Source organism: Azolla caroliniana, unplaced genomic scaffold, assembly GCF_043228905.1.
Source record: "Azolla caroliniana isolate FFs.n. ecotype wild unplaced genomic scaffold, voAzoCaro1.0.p SCAF_11, whole genome shotgun sequence".
NCBI lineage: Eukaryota > Viridiplantae > Streptophyta > Polypodiopsida > Salviniales > Salviniaceae > Azolla > Azolla caroliniana.
In genome coordinates this window covers 21,509,158-21,524,474 of record NW_028230446.1, presented here as the reverse complement: position 1 = coordinate 21,524,474, position 15,317 = coordinate 21,509,158, and the positions used below count along the sequence as shown (strand labels likewise).

The 15,317-nt window shown below is 37.0% G+C and overlaps 2 protein-coding genes across 2 annotated transcripts in view; one reads left to right on the top strand and one right to left on the bottom strand.

Moving 5' to 3' along the window:
- Positions 1 to 3,163: 3,163 nt before the first annotated feature.
- On the top strand, positions 3,164 to 7,223 carry LOC147858513 (UDP-glucose 6-dehydrogenase 3-like). The gene is made up of 2 exons (XM_087326872.1): positions 3,164 to 3,316; positions 5,408 to 7,223. The coding sequence occupies exon 2, from the start codon at positions 5,451 to 5,453 to the stop codon at positions 6,897 to 6,899; it is 1,449 nt and encodes a 482-aa protein (XP_087182998.1). The 5' UTR covers positions 3,164 to 3,316; positions 5,408 to 5,450; the 3' UTR covers positions 6,900 to 7,223.
- Positions 7,224 to 8,636: 1,413 nt separating this feature from the next.
- LOC147858505 (FRIGIDA-like protein 4b) overlaps positions 8,637 to 15,317 on the bottom strand; it is a 96,844-nt gene continuing 90,163 nt past the window's right edge. Inside the window, exons 2-4 of the mRNA XM_087326633.1 lie at positions 10,816 to 12,128; positions 9,952 to 10,127; positions 8,637 to 9,811 (exon numbers count right to left, since the gene is read on the bottom strand). Of these exons, the coding sequence (XP_087182759.1) occupies positions 9,275 to 9,811; positions 9,952 to 10,127; positions 10,816 to 12,109 (2,007 nt within the window). The 5' untranslated portion in view covers positions 12,110 to 12,128 and the 3' untranslated portion in view covers positions 8,637 to 9,274. The remainder of the gene's footprint in view (positions 9,812 to 9,951; positions 10,128 to 10,815; positions 12,129 to 15,317) is intronic.

The window sequence follows — 15,317 nt, the reverse complement described above, 5'->3', positions numbered from 1 at the left end:
ATTCCGTGTGTGTCCAAGGGAAAACCAGATGCCCCTAGACTTTTGTTTATTTCCGTTACATGCCCTCCCTTGACGACACTTGCATTGGTATTGATGCTCTTTGGTCACATCCTCACCATCGGCACCATCCATCCTATCCTTGCGGCCACTGACTTACCATATTAACTTGCACCTTTTGTTGTGCTACTCCCGATAGATCATGTGTCTTATGCATGATAATAAATATAGTGTGATTTCTTCGTGTAGTTTGACTTCTCCTCTCCAAATATCAATCGCCTGATCCATGATAATAAATGAGTTTGATTTCTCCATGCAACACACGACCATGGAAGGGAGAATGTGATCTCATCCTTTTGGTTCAATTTGTTCCCAAGCTAACCATTATTAGGGAGAATCATGTTTATTGCCTTTCTTTGATATCCTTGTTTCGTTGAGGCCCCACTAGAAATAACGAAAAACTCAAGGGTATTTCGAAGTTATTGGGGAATTTGATTAAACCTTCGTCATCTTTGGCAAAGTATTCGGGGATAAACTATATATATGGAGAGATGGATGCCAATGCATTTAACATGCAATAGATGAGGTTGCAATGGGGACTCGTAATAGTATTATTCTCACATGTTAGAGAGAAAACTGAACGTAAGGGGGTTTGTAGAACTTTATCTCCCATGAAACCAAAGGTTACACTAAAACAATGGGTATCTAATCCTCTCTAGTGACGCAACCATTCTATATTGATGGGTCGATATGTGCATGTATGAAATGGTATAATTATATTATGCTCATCTCCACCACTAGTCATTCACAATATGAACTCGTGGTTCATTACAACCAAACATGAGTTCTTTATGAAAATATAGATGTGATTAATCACTTGGCTCCCAAGTGTCATGGAGTGGATGGAGTATATCAATGAAAAAATTTACTTGAATTTCTAAGCGTTTCTATGTCAATAGGTGATTAAAATGTTGATCCCAATATTTGGCCCAATTTTCCAACAACTCATATGCCACTCACTTAGTTATATGAAAATGTTGCAATTTTCATTGGGTCAAAGGGGAGTTCTATTGAAAATACATCTATTAGGAGAAAAATGACATTGAAGTGTTAGCATGCATGATTTCAAGTTAAAGTGATGAGGGTCTTTTACTACAAATGTGACATCGAGCTCGCGTTAATATTTTCACATTGTGCTTTAGTTACTTGGCAAGCATGCCTAAGGATATACTCACCAAGATAAATTCACTTTATTCAATAATCTTAACCAACATTGCCTTTGATAACAATGTGCAACAGTCTAACGTTTGGCATCACAAATCACGCAATGGAGATTTTGATTGTAGCTACTAAGAAACATGATCATTAATATAAGAGGGATGGTTGACCATGTGTTTACCAAAATAACACATATAGTTGAGAAAAAGGGGTATGAATTGATCATGTACATGCTCAAGAGCATATGGAAGGTGGATACATAGAGGGACAGTGAAGGGGAATAAAAAACTTTATTAGACGCGTTCAAGAGGTTTTTTTGTGTGAATATAAGCACAATAAATAAATAAATTCTCAAACATTTCTATAAATGAATGACTTTGGGAGCCAATTTTCCCGGTGGGATGGGGGATACAATTTAACAAATATACATTAACGATCACATGCATATCGTGATATCCAATTCCCAAGAAATGATTTGTTGGTAGCCAATTTTATCCACGTAGAGACAAAGAAAACATTGCATGGAGAGGATGAAATTGTATATAATCCACGATAAATTAAAGGCTATAAGTTTTCAAACTATTTAAAAAAAGGATAAGTGAGGGTGTTGAGTAGTCGTAAACATTTCGACGATACATAATAAATATGACTTGCAATACGACTTGCATGATAGAGATAATTATACAAAACAATTGTTGAAAAAAGTGAGCTTGTTAGATTATACGTTAGCGAAACTTTTTTTTTGGGGGGGGGGGGTGGTTACTACATCCTTCCAATGCATATTGGCCTCTTTATCGTATTATCATTGTTTCCAATCCAATGGTCGTGGAAAAGTGAAATTATAAAGCCATATTTAGGAAAAAACTACGAGTTATGTTTGCATATATGAGAGCATTAATCAAATGCAAAGGTAGAGATTTCACCTTAGGCATTAATATATAACATTGTCTTTGTCACTAACACGTTGTGTATAAGTTACATACTCCTCATATCATGCATTTATTTCTAATTGAATGTGTCGAATATACATTACATATCTTAAGTCGAATCGCAAAGCAATTTATAGATTCATAAACTTGTCAATCCATATGACTACGTAAGCACACTGTAGCTTACGATGTCAAAGATCAAGAAACATATGGAATTCTCGATTCCAATTGGGGATTTGAACAATCAAGTTGTCAAAGAAAGTGTACATTGAGTTCTTGAAACACATTTTCCAACATGTCAATTCAAGTAAACAAGATGCAATGGATCACGTGATTGTTCTAGTGAATTCACCCCATAAAGCTAGTGAGGGCCTTGGCGTTAGTTGGGGCTGGGCACTGAGTATATACATTGCTTTGTTGGGGTTGAGAGTGATGCCTTCTTTGTTGATGATGTGCTTGAGCAACATGCAACTTGAGGTAGAGAACACGGATGTAGCAGGGTCAAGCAAAGGCGAGCCTCCTAACATTATACCAAACACGAAGTTATGAGTCATGAAGGACATCCTACCTACATATGCTAGAACAAAACGAAAGTAGTTGAGGAAAGCTTTGACACGAAGGTCGTTGAGATGAACGACTCAAATGTTTTGAAGATGATGTGTTGGAATGTAACGGGATCGGGATTGGTAACGATGTTTTAGATCAAAATAGACAAATTGTGAATCATTCCACAGTACGTATCCCGATCATGTTATTAATACATGTATGTATGTATGTATGTATGTATGTATGTATATCTGGAAGGCCACCCGGATTCCCAAACTCGTGGCCTTAGAAAGTCCTAGTTAGAGACACACACATGAAGATGGGAGACTTTGCAAAATGCTTGTTTACCATAGTACGTGTTAATTACACATAACAGAACCAATACACTGAAAAGAGAGAAAGAAAGAGAGGTGTGTGTGTGTGTGTGTGTGTGTGTGTTTTGTTACCATCATCATTGTATATTATCTGCTAGCTAGCATCAATTACTTTATTTTTGTAAAGAGGGAAAATGAAAGACAAGAAAGTAATATAAAACAGTGAGAAAACCTTTATATAAAATCTTCAATACAAAGATCTTGTTTCTCCATACAATTTCATCCCTTTTCCCTTGTTGCAGACCTTCACAGGTATGGTTGATCTGATCTCTAGTTGCCTCCCTCCCCCTGCCCTCCTTTCCCTCTAATCTTTGATTTATCTCTGCTCTCGCTTTGTTTTATCTATGCACATTTTCCCAGTTAATCTTTCGTTTACCGTTTCAAAGCTTGATTAGATAAGAGCTTTTTGCGAATGCATTTGCAAGCTTTGCTTTCCCTCTTGAATCACGGAGAATTAAAAATTTATTGCATCCATTTACAAGATGCGGAATGCACTGAGATGATAATTTATTGGATCCATCTGCAAAAAGCTGAGAAATATTTGCTTTGATTTCTATTTTGAATCATGAAGATGAAAATTAATCAGCTCTATTTGCAAGAATCTGCAGTATTTTCTTGAATCCATTTGCGAGAAGCTTAGAAATATTTGCATCGATTTGTCACTTGAAGCATGAAGGTGAAAATTACATGGAAACAAGGAACTGAAATATAATTTGTTTTGTCCTTTGAATAAGTCGTGCATCAATGTCTCAGCTTGCTTAATCATTTGTGAAGCTTATAATTGATGTTCTCGTAAGAATTCAATTAGTTTATTGTCTCTCTTTCTTTGATATGTGTAAGTTATCTTCGCTTATAACTGATGGTCAACCTGCAAGACGTTGATTTCTCTCGGTTTAATTTCTTCCTGTTCGTGCATATATGTATATTTCCTTCACCATTACGTATCTCTTTGGTTTTTCATCAACATCTCTGCGTTATCATTTCATCTTTGTGTCACTTCAAAGCTTAGACCCAATTTACCCGAAGCTAAATTGCTTTGCATTCTCAGTTCTTGTTTATTCCTAAATCAGCGCCTTTACTTTGCCATTCCATTGAAGCAGATCAAAGACTTGAATCAATGTTTTTGAAGGAGGAAATCACATTGAAACCTTGTTTTTCAAATGAACCATTTCATTAGATCTGATAAAACTTCATTCCAAATCTCAAGAAGCTGAATACCTTTGTTTTGTATGTATTTATATAAATGCAGTTAGCCATTTAAAGCTTAGACCCAATTTACCCGAAGCTAAATTGCTTTGCATTCTCAGTTCTTGTTTATTCCTAAATCAGCGCCTTTACTTTGCCATTCCATTGAAGCAGATCAAAGACTTGAATCAATGTTTTTGAAGGAGGAAATCACATTGAAACCTTGTTTTTCAAATGAACCATTTCATTAGATCTGATAAAACTTCATTCCAAATCTCAAGAAGCTGAATACCTTTGTTTTGTATGTATTTATATAAATGCAGTTAGCCATTTAAAGCTTAGACCCAATTTACCCGAAGCTAAATTGCTTTGCATTCTCAGTTCTTGTTTATTCCTAAATCAGCGCCTTTACTTTGCCATTCCATTGAAGCAGATCAAAGACTTGAATCAATGTTTTTGAAGGAGGAAATCACATTGAAACCTTGTTTTTCAAATGAACCATTTCATTAGATCTGATAAAACTTCATTCCAAATCTCAAGAAGCTGAATACCTTTGTTTTGTATGTATTTATATAAATGCAGTTAGCCATTTGCAAGTGCAGATAGTTTGAAATCAAGAAGTTCTTTTGACTCATCTTACATGTATTTGTTTCACATTTTGTTTAATAAAAATGTGTATGTATACCTTATCTCTGTATATAACTAACAAATTTCAGTTGTAGACAGTCATGGTGAACACTGAAGTTCTAACTGTTGCAAGTTTCAGTTTCTATATGCAGGAAGTATGAACCAAATTAGAAATTCTCAATGGTTGAAGTTCTGTATTCACTGTTATAATAATTTCGTTGTTTATAATTATGTGCTGGAAGCCTTGAAGCAATCATTGTAATTTTCAATTGTACTCATTATTCTCATGATTGTAGATTGTATGCACAGAGTCTGAACTAAATTTGTTTTGGTGAAGATCTGTTGTCACCGTTGTTGCAAATTGTAAGATTGAATTAATACAGGTGATTCCTGAGATATTTTGAACTTTCAACTAGGATCTGTACTCACTAATTCCATGATTCTAGATTGTATGCATGAAGTCTGAACTAAATTTGTTTTGGTGAAGATCTGTACTCACCATTGTTGTAAATTCTATGTTTAATAGTACAGGTGATTCCTGAGATAGTTTGAACTTTCAACTACTATTTTAGCGATGGTGAAGATCTGTTGCATAGGAGCAGGATATGTAGGTGGACCAACCATGGCTATGATAGCATTCAAGTGTCCACACATAGAGGTAGTGGTGGTTGACATAGCCGTAGCTCGAATCAATGCTTGGAACAGTGATAAGCTTCCTATCTTCGAACCGGGTCTCGATGAAGTAGTAAAATCTTGTAGAGGAAAAAACCTCTTCTTCAGTGCAGAAGTAGAGAAACATGTATTGGAAGCAGACATAATCTTTGTTTCTGTTAACACTCCCACTAAAACAAGAGGTCTCGGTGCAGGAAAAGCCGCAGACTTAACTTATTGGGAAAATGCTGCTCGAATGATTGCAGAAGTATCAAAATCTGATAAGATTGTTGTTGAAAAGTCCACTGTTCCTGTGAAAACTGCAGAAGCTATTGAGAAGATACTCACTCACAACAACAATGGTATCAGATTCCAGATCCTTTCTAATCCCGAGTTTCTTGCAGAAGGAACTGCCATGGAAGACCTTTCAAAGCCAGATCGAGTTCTCATAGGAGGCAGGGAAACTCCTGAAGGTATAAAAGCCATTGAAGCTCTGAAATCTGTCTATGCTCACTGGGTTCCTGAAGAGAACATAATCACCATGAACCTATGGTCTGCAGAGCTTTCAAAGCTTGCAGCAAATGCCATTCTTGCTCAGAGAATCTCCTCTGTGAATGCCATGTCTGCCCTTTGTGAGGCTACTGGAGCCGATGTTACTGAAGTTTCCTATGCTGTGGGTAAAGATACACGAATTGGTTCTCGGTTTCTCAATGCAAGTGTTGGATTTGGTGGATCATGCTTCCAGAAAGATATATTGAATCTCATTTATATATGCGAATGCAATGGCTTAACCGAAGTAGCCAATTATTGGAAACAAGTTGTGCAAATCAATGACTATCAGAAATCACGTTTCGTCAAGCGAGTTGTATCGTCGATGTTTAACACTGTTTCAGGCAAGAAGATCGCAATCCTTGGATTTGCATTCAAGAAAGACACAGGTGATACACGAGAAACAGCAGCAATTGATGTTTGCCATGGTCTTCTTGATGATAAGGCAAAGTTAAGCATTTATGATCCTCAAGTTCCAGCTGATCAAATCTTGAGGGATCTTTCTATGAATAAGTTTGATTGGGATCATCCTCAACATTTACAACCAATGAGTCCTACGACAGTGAAGCAAGTAAGCATAGTATGGGATGCTTATGAAGCGACAAAAGATGCACATGGAGTGTGTATTTTGACTGAATGGGACGAGTTTAAAATTTTGGATTACAAGAAGATCTATGATGGTATGCAGAAGCCAGCTTTTGTGTTTGATGGTCGGAATGTGATTAATGTTGAGGAGTTGCGCAAGATTGGTTTCATTGTATACTCAGTTGGAAAACCTCTTGACCCTTGGCTTAAGGATTTACCTGCTGCTCCATCCTCATGAAGCACGAGACACACAAGTGTCACGAATGATTTCTTCCATAAAACTCTTGAGTTTTCAATTATGTATTAGAAAGAGCATACTAGAGGTTATGAAGGTTCATTATTATGTAAGGTGGCCTTGCTGGGGTATGTATGCTTTTGAACTATCTAATTATTTTTTTATTGCATGAGATGTTTGTTGAACTATCATCCATTTATTTTTTCGTTGCATGAGAAATTTCAAGGATCATGTCTTCTTGGTCTTTTGTTTAGATGGATGCATCTTATTATTGTATTTGGAGGTCAATTTAACCCATAAGACTTAAGGCAAAACATTTTCAGATGGCATGTGGATTTGTTCAAGAGAGGGGTTTTTACTAGAAGACAGAGATGTTCACTTGATTGAAAGAGATAATTTTCAATGTCCATGAAGGCCAAAATCGACCTATGAGACAAATCAGTGTATAAAGATGTGTGTATAGAACGGTAACATATTATATATTGTATATCCTATATAAAAACATGGTGGAAGAATGAGTGCAAAACACATTAGAAGGATGATAGTAATGGTATGTTAGATGCTTACGTGATCTCTTGTTTCATTACCTACTAAGGCTGGTCCATTGTTCCATTATCACCATTTCTAGTTTGTGTTTGATTTATTTTATTTATTAGGGCTTGTAATGTCATTGGTGGATGGAACATAATACATCTTTTTATATTGCAACATTTATTGTATTAACGGTAGCATCACTTGTAGACCAGCAATTTTATTTTTTATTGTCACCTTAAAGGGGCAATCACCTATCTTTTGGGCTTTGGTCATTTTGCACAAGAGGAAAGTCGTCAATTGGAGATTAGAAGCAATTGACTAGAAAATTCCTTGATGGTTATATGGCCTTGATATGATGTTGGCATCATGTGCCAACGCATTTTTGCAATTTTATGGATTTAGGAATAACAAAGAGGACAAAGTATTGGATTTTGATGTGGTGTACTTAGAGGTTTTAAACAACTCTAATGCTCAAGAAGTTTATGAAGTCTCATACTGTAGTCCAAATTATAACTTATTGATCACAATTACAAAAATATATATTGTTCTTTGGAGGCCAAAAGCGACACATGGGACTTGATGAAATGCAAAAGAGTTTGACACTCTATATCATCTCTCATGCTGGAGGAGTCTCTACTTTTGTGAGTATACTTGGTATAACTTCTTAGAGTTCTCACGACTTCAACACATTTGGGGAAGACACCTTTAGCAATGGTTACAAGAAACATTAAACAAAAGTGACCACTGGTTACAACCATTCATGTGTAGGAATCATTGCACAATTAGGCACAAAAGTTATATCCCAGTTGCTACTGTCAAGTTGAGGTACACCTAAGCTATTAAAGTAGGCAAGCACCACTCAGGCCACATACATATAGCTGATTTACACACATATAAACACAAGTATATATCTTTATTTTTTCTTCACAGTGAGTTATGTGTTGTTTTCACTGTGCTTTATATTATCCCCTACTTATGTTTATTAGCAATGATGTTGGCATCATACATTATACAATCATCCACTTACAATTTATGTCAGCCTTTTCGGAGAATGTAAGGTGAGAGACGGCTGCAATCATGTTTGTTTGAACTAATCATTGTGACATACCTGTTTGACTGCTACACAGTTATAAAAAGGTCTATCATTTTCTTGCTATCAATCTTTCTATATCCTACTTTGTAATAGCCTTAAGGATAACAAAGATAGTAATATCAATAAGAAATCATTTTCAGTAATGCTGGTAACTGTCCAAAATCAGATCCAAATGTATGTAATTAATGTCAATAACCTTGGCGCAATAAAACATCCTTGAGTATATATTTCACCTGCATAGCACGTACAAAGTGCTTAATTGTTCTTTTCTCCATTTCAGAGAAAATGCTAAAGCTCACCTAGAGTTAATTGCGATGCGATGTATGATCCCAGTCCTAAAGAAGATAAACAATAATGCGTGTCTCCCAACAATGTCAAATGAAAGTCCCTATACTGGTACCAGTTTGGCCCAAATATCAAATATGTATTATGAATGTCTACATAAAGGATATGGATACAAGCAAAAGCAAAATATCTCCTTCTCATCCACAACATGATTCAGATTTCTCTTTATCTACTGACCAAAACATGACTAACCTTTCTAGAACCATATAAATATCTATAGGCATATAAGGTACACCATACACCTACCATGGTGGAACACCACGTAGAGATCCACAATTTCCAAAGCAAAGTCACACTCATAAAGAAAGTGAAAACTCCACAAATTCATTATGTCATCTTTTCCTTGAGAACACACTACCAGCCATTCCATTAGTGGTTATAGATGAATTAGAGAAGTTCTCAAGTCTTAAGGATATGGCTTATATCCTCTTAATGAAGGAAAGGGTGATGGATAGTTGTAGTCCATTACAGATCCTGGGGGTCCCCCACGAACAGAGTTTCTATAGCCAAGTGGGCTCAGAGCATGAGAAGCATATGCATACGGATGAGGCACAGCTGAAGGGTTTGATGTATGACCGGCATAAGCTGAAGGTGAACTATATATACTACCCAAAGATCTTTGATCATTATACCCACCCATTAGCGATCTTCCGAATTGACCCATTTCGGATCTATCATTCATAGCATACATGAGTCTTTTGGGAGACATACTTCTACCCCTGACTCCTGTTATAGGAGAGTGGTCATCGGAACGTTGCCTCTTTGTTGGTGGTTGAACCTTAAAGGCACTACTAGTTGCTTGTTTTCTATCTGCCTTTGTCTTTTCTAGGTGCGCAACTTGCTTCTCCACATAGTCGAGACTATAATGTTTTTCCAACTTATGTTCTTTTACCACATTAGCAACAGCTTTTAATGCTGCAAGTTCCTTCTGAATTGCCTCTTTCTATTCACAAACAATAGCTTTGTAAGAAAACGACAACCCATATAACTTAATATATCTATTCATAAACACAAAAAGACTTGTCAGCAAAAGAGCACCCACATAGCTTAATAACAACAAAAAAGTTACCATCTGCATTATACCTGTGAAGTTTGATTATTGTTGCCACTTTTTAAAATTGCTTTGGCTTCTTTCTTGGCATCATTGATGTGAGTCCTGAGTAAAGGTGCAGGTGGAAACTGTTCCAGAAGATCAAACGCGGAAGCAAAGGTTACAGCTTGAATAGACTTACCATCTTTAATCAGTTTCTCGATTACAACTGCAGAAAAAAGGAAGAAAACATTAACAACTTAAAATGACTCAGATATATAAAAGTTCTAAACTTATTCACTACCTACCCTAACAATAACCTCATAATACATTTTTCCCATGGTAATTCACAGCTTAAGATTCCTCTATCTTGACAATAGCCTTACAATCAATCCATTACATTTTTTCTATAGTAGTTCATAACTTTAGATTCCTCTACCTTAGCCTGAACATTTTCTTCTTTGAAATTCATAACTTTAGATCATGCTGCCTGCCATGACAACGGCCTTACATATTGCCCATTATGTTTCCCCATAGTAATTTATAAATTTAGACCCTCTGCTTACCTTGACAATATACCTATATGTATAGTCTATAACATTTTATTCACGGTCATTCCTAATATTGATAGCATTACCATCGATCCCTACAAAACCTAACTCTTCCTTTGTCAACATGGATAAACAGAAGCTGCTGGTCATATTTATAATCAGAATTTCTCTCATGGCTCGATTTCGGCCTGTATCTAACATTGATATATATTGCATTGCCTAATGAAACCAACTCAAAACCTTTCTTTTCCTTTCTCTTCCAAACAAAATGGCAAGTTTTATTTCACATTAACTGGCTGAAACTTGTTGTGGCAATAACTAGTCCATAACACATCGAGATTCAAGAGGAAACTCATGGCAACTGACCTGGTGCCTTGTTGGCTATTCCAAGCGTACGAATAAGTTCAGGTGTTTGTTTGCGACGAGCAACTTTTACAACCATATCACATAACTCATCTTGATTGTAGCTATGTGCAAGACAATAAACGGCTATAAACTGCAAGAAATTCCCTCCTTCCAACACTAACTTGAAGTTCATTTGGCCATCCAACTCCAGTGTAGCTCTCCATCTATCTGCAAATGTCTTTGCAGAGATCTTAACATCATCTGAGATAGCGTAACCTTCTTTCTGTAAAACATCTGAGAGCGCCTCCATCAAAACACCCCAAGCAAAGCAATCATCTTTACTAAAATCCTGTTTGCCATGTCGTTCTGTCTCGAAATAATCTTGCAAAGTACCGAGAACGAACTGAGGTGGATCTTTACATAGTCTCAAGGATGCAGTGATGTATGATACTAGTGTTTTCACGTCCTTTTTCACTTCTACCAGAAACTTCTTCAAGCCACTACAATCCATGTTTTGACATAACACGTTCAGCTTACCAGAAAGCTTTAAATTTTCCTTGCTAACGCCATCCTTGATATTTGGTTTTGCTGTGCTTTTAGTACCTGACTGTGAACCTTTTAAATCAGATTTGGATGAATCAGGAGATGACAAAGAAACTCTTTTCAACACAGCTTCTTCCTTCAACAAATCCTGGTTCTTCGGCGTAGCTTCTTTCTTCTGCGAAATCAATGACAAAGATGAATCTTTCTTCAACAAATCCCCGTTCTTGTGTGAATTTGCGGATAACGAAGAAGAATCGTTCTTCAACAAATCCTTTTTCTTAGGTAAAGAAGAAACCAAAGTTTCGGCCTTTCTCTTTCCACCTTCGGGGGTCTTCCGTTTCTCATCAGATGCCTTCCGTTTCTCACCAGGAACATTTGGCTTCTCACCGGAAAGCTTCCGTTTCTCGTCAGAAAGTTTCCGTTTCTGCTCGAGAATGTCAGAAACGGCTGCATCTTTCTCCGTTTGAACGCGAGCAACAGATTCTCTTTCTTTTGCAGAGATCTCAGCCTCTCGTTTCTCAAACTCTGTTTGCACGGACTTCATCTTCTCCTCGAAAGCTTTCTCTCTGAGCATATAAGAATCGAAGGTCTTCTGCAAGCAAGCTTCGATCTCTTTGAAATGCTCTTCGATGTCTTTCCATGTGGCTCCGATTCGACCAACTGTGAACTTCTTGTTCTCGAACTCAGAGAAGACCTTCCGCAGCTCTTCTTTTCTTTCTGAGACGTGGCGGAAAGCCTCCTCAGGGGAGGAAGAAAAAGAACAAGACGCCATCGCCAGCCCTCTGAAGAAGGTAGAGAGGATGAGAGACGGAACGAGGAGAAGAGAGAAAGAAGGAAGAGAGCTGCTTTCTGCTTTTTTCTCTTGCTTTTGCGTTTTGCGTTTTGCGTTTACTGCTGCCTCCGTATTTTATTTCCTAGGGCTCCGCCTCTTTGTTTTCTTCGCTCTGCAATTGCTTTTTATTCTTTGTGTGCTTCCCGATTCTTCCTCTGCTGCGTCCTTTCACACTTACCTTTTGCTTTCCCCGTCTCAAAACGTCCAAATGCTTTTGGGCCAAAACAATTTCACGTCTCAATTTGGAGACATCTCTACCTACTTATCGATGAAGCGTGCTACTCTTGGAAATTTGTTGGTCATGCATGGTATTGGTACTGAAGACTTTGGCACAGGAGTCTATTGTGAGTCGGCTTTAAGCTTTGATCGTCTTAGGCCGTCTTTAGTTGGCTTTGGGCCACATTACCAACTCAACTACTTCTCACATCTTCTAATTGTCAAATCACTTAGACATGTCAATACATAAACTGGTTGAAGCCACGTGGAGCTCGACTACTTGCCACATGGAGTATATTTTGGGTTGGCTTTGAGCTTTGGTGGTCATAGGCCATCTTTAGTTGGCTTTGGGCAACATTGGTTGACTAGTCTACTTGTTAAGGAGGTCTTTTACAAGGTATGAGCCATCACATCTAATGGTTAAGTCACTTTGACTCGTCAATTCATAAACCAATTGACGCCACTTGGAGCTCACAATTATGCATGGTACAACAAATCATGTACGTAATCGCCTAGACACGCATAACATGATAGTGTTATGCACGTAATTACTTAATTTTTCTAATTAAGAGTGGGACGAAGGAGGATAGTAGACTTAGGCTAGTGGTGCACTTAATCACTCGTTTCCCACACACCCCTAATCTCTTGAGTGAGATATATTACATGATTGTTTACACGTGTGGGTGAGTATTGAGATCATGCCTCCATCGCCCATGCTATCCAAATAATCTCTTCTTCAATGATCCCACATTCAAATTCCTCCCATGTCCTATTGCATATTGCATCAAATTAGTGTTTACTTATAAAGAATGATAAAGTTTAGACAATCGTTGTCAATAAGCTTATATCACACCCTCTATAAGAACATTTTCACGTTACAATTAATAGATATTTGTACTTAGTCCTTGGTGATACACATTAGCATTAGAAAATATTGCTTTACGTCCTCTGTCCTCTCAATATCGACATGTGAAAGCCTTCTTTCAACATTTTAGGTCATGTTTGGACCATGTAGTGAAATGAATATCATGTTTATATCTATGTCCTTTTTAATATCTTCACTTGCATCCTATCTTGATTTGGTCATCGTGTTGGGTTTTGTCTCTCCTTACATGTCACTCTTAGCTCAACAAGGAGCATCCCTAAAGCATGTTGTAGTTAGCACGCCTTCATCGACAACTTGATGCATTTCATTGATTGTCACTACCGCCATCATGAGCACGAGGTCCAACAGTGTTGAAGAGTAGGTTTGACATCATGTGTATCGTTGTAGCATACTTAGTATACAATACGCATGCTAAGAATTCCAAAAGTATTGTACTTGGTGTTTAAAAAAATATAGAATATGTCTTCCAAAAATAAAACATGTGAATTCGTTAAATGCCTCTTATTGATGTAATGCATCTAACAATTGTTATTCGGTCAAGTTTTAAATTTTAAATATGTAGACCAATTTGAATACGGGAGGGGAAACATCTTTAAATGGCAATTCTAAAACATTGAATGCATGTTGAATACTTCATAGTGTTCTAAACATAACATATACATTTTTTAACAACCATAATGTTGGGAAACCTACACCTTCGATGTGCCGACCCGTATTGGATCATACATTGCATTGAGGAAAGCATGTACCAAATCAACAAACAAGTCAAGCCTTTGCACATTGATGGCTTTCAATGAAAACTATCTAACGAGACCATGCCACCAAATGTTGACTAGGTAAGTCCATGTATGTACTTGATCGTGTAAGATACCTAATGGCATGAAGTAAAAAGAGGAATAATTATTCCTTCCTATTTATGTCATGAGTCATGACATGTATTCACACAAGACGATGCCTCAAAATCTGTGTTAACCATTAATAGTAATTAAAATGAGTGGTAAATTTCATGGCTTTGGCCTACTATTTTAACTGCCCTTAAAGAGTCATCATTTTGTTTACCCACATTTATTGGTTGGTTTTGATGCACTTGGAGCTCTCAAGCCTTCTACTCTTCCCATCTCTTGTATCCTTTTATGTCATTGCTTTGGTTGATGCAAGTCGCCCTTTTTAGTTTTTTAGCAAGCACAAATTAGGTCATATTGATTTGCGTTACAAGAAAGATAAGCCAATCAATCTCGTTGCCAAGAACACCACTTCAGCCCCAAACTATGTAGGTTGTCCATTAGTTAGGCACTATTGACACAAATCAATTGATGGGAACCTACCCATACAAAATGGGAGTAAGCCACATTGAAACTCATTTATAGTTATGTGCGAGAACTAGAATGCCTCGAGAGCGGTTAACCACCAACTTGCCTCCAACCCTCATAACCCCTAGCGTAGGTGCTCGTCCATTGTACCATTGCCAACTACATTGGTAACAAAACACTAAGTTGTGCTCCCACTTCACTTGTGATCGAGATCATAATCATGAAAATAGTTAAAAAACAAATGGTCAATGTTAAAAAAAATATTGCATGGAGTTCCTATGATTGAATGGAAAATAAGTAAATGATTCAAAAGATATACAGAATCATAATTTTGGGTTCAAGATGGTGGCAATATATGAATAAATGGTTTAAGAAATCAGATACATCATGATGCATCGATAGTTTCCTTGGTAAACAATGCATTGTAGTTTCTTGCAATGCCAATGTATTACAACTTGGCAATATGTGTGGAGGTTTATATTTCATACGCATATATTACACGTGTTGCACCAAACTACAAATTTACCTCATCGGTACATGTTAGAGCCCATCCCTTTCATGCCATTGCCTCAAAAGTTGGTCACATTCTCTTTTGATGTGAGATGGGTTGTCAGGACACTTGTGAGGAGATTGTTGATTTTGCATTTTTTGTAGCAAATTGATGCAATAGTCAAACCATCACACATTGATATGGTGTGTTGCTATTGATCACATTCAAGTTTGCTTTACACATGAA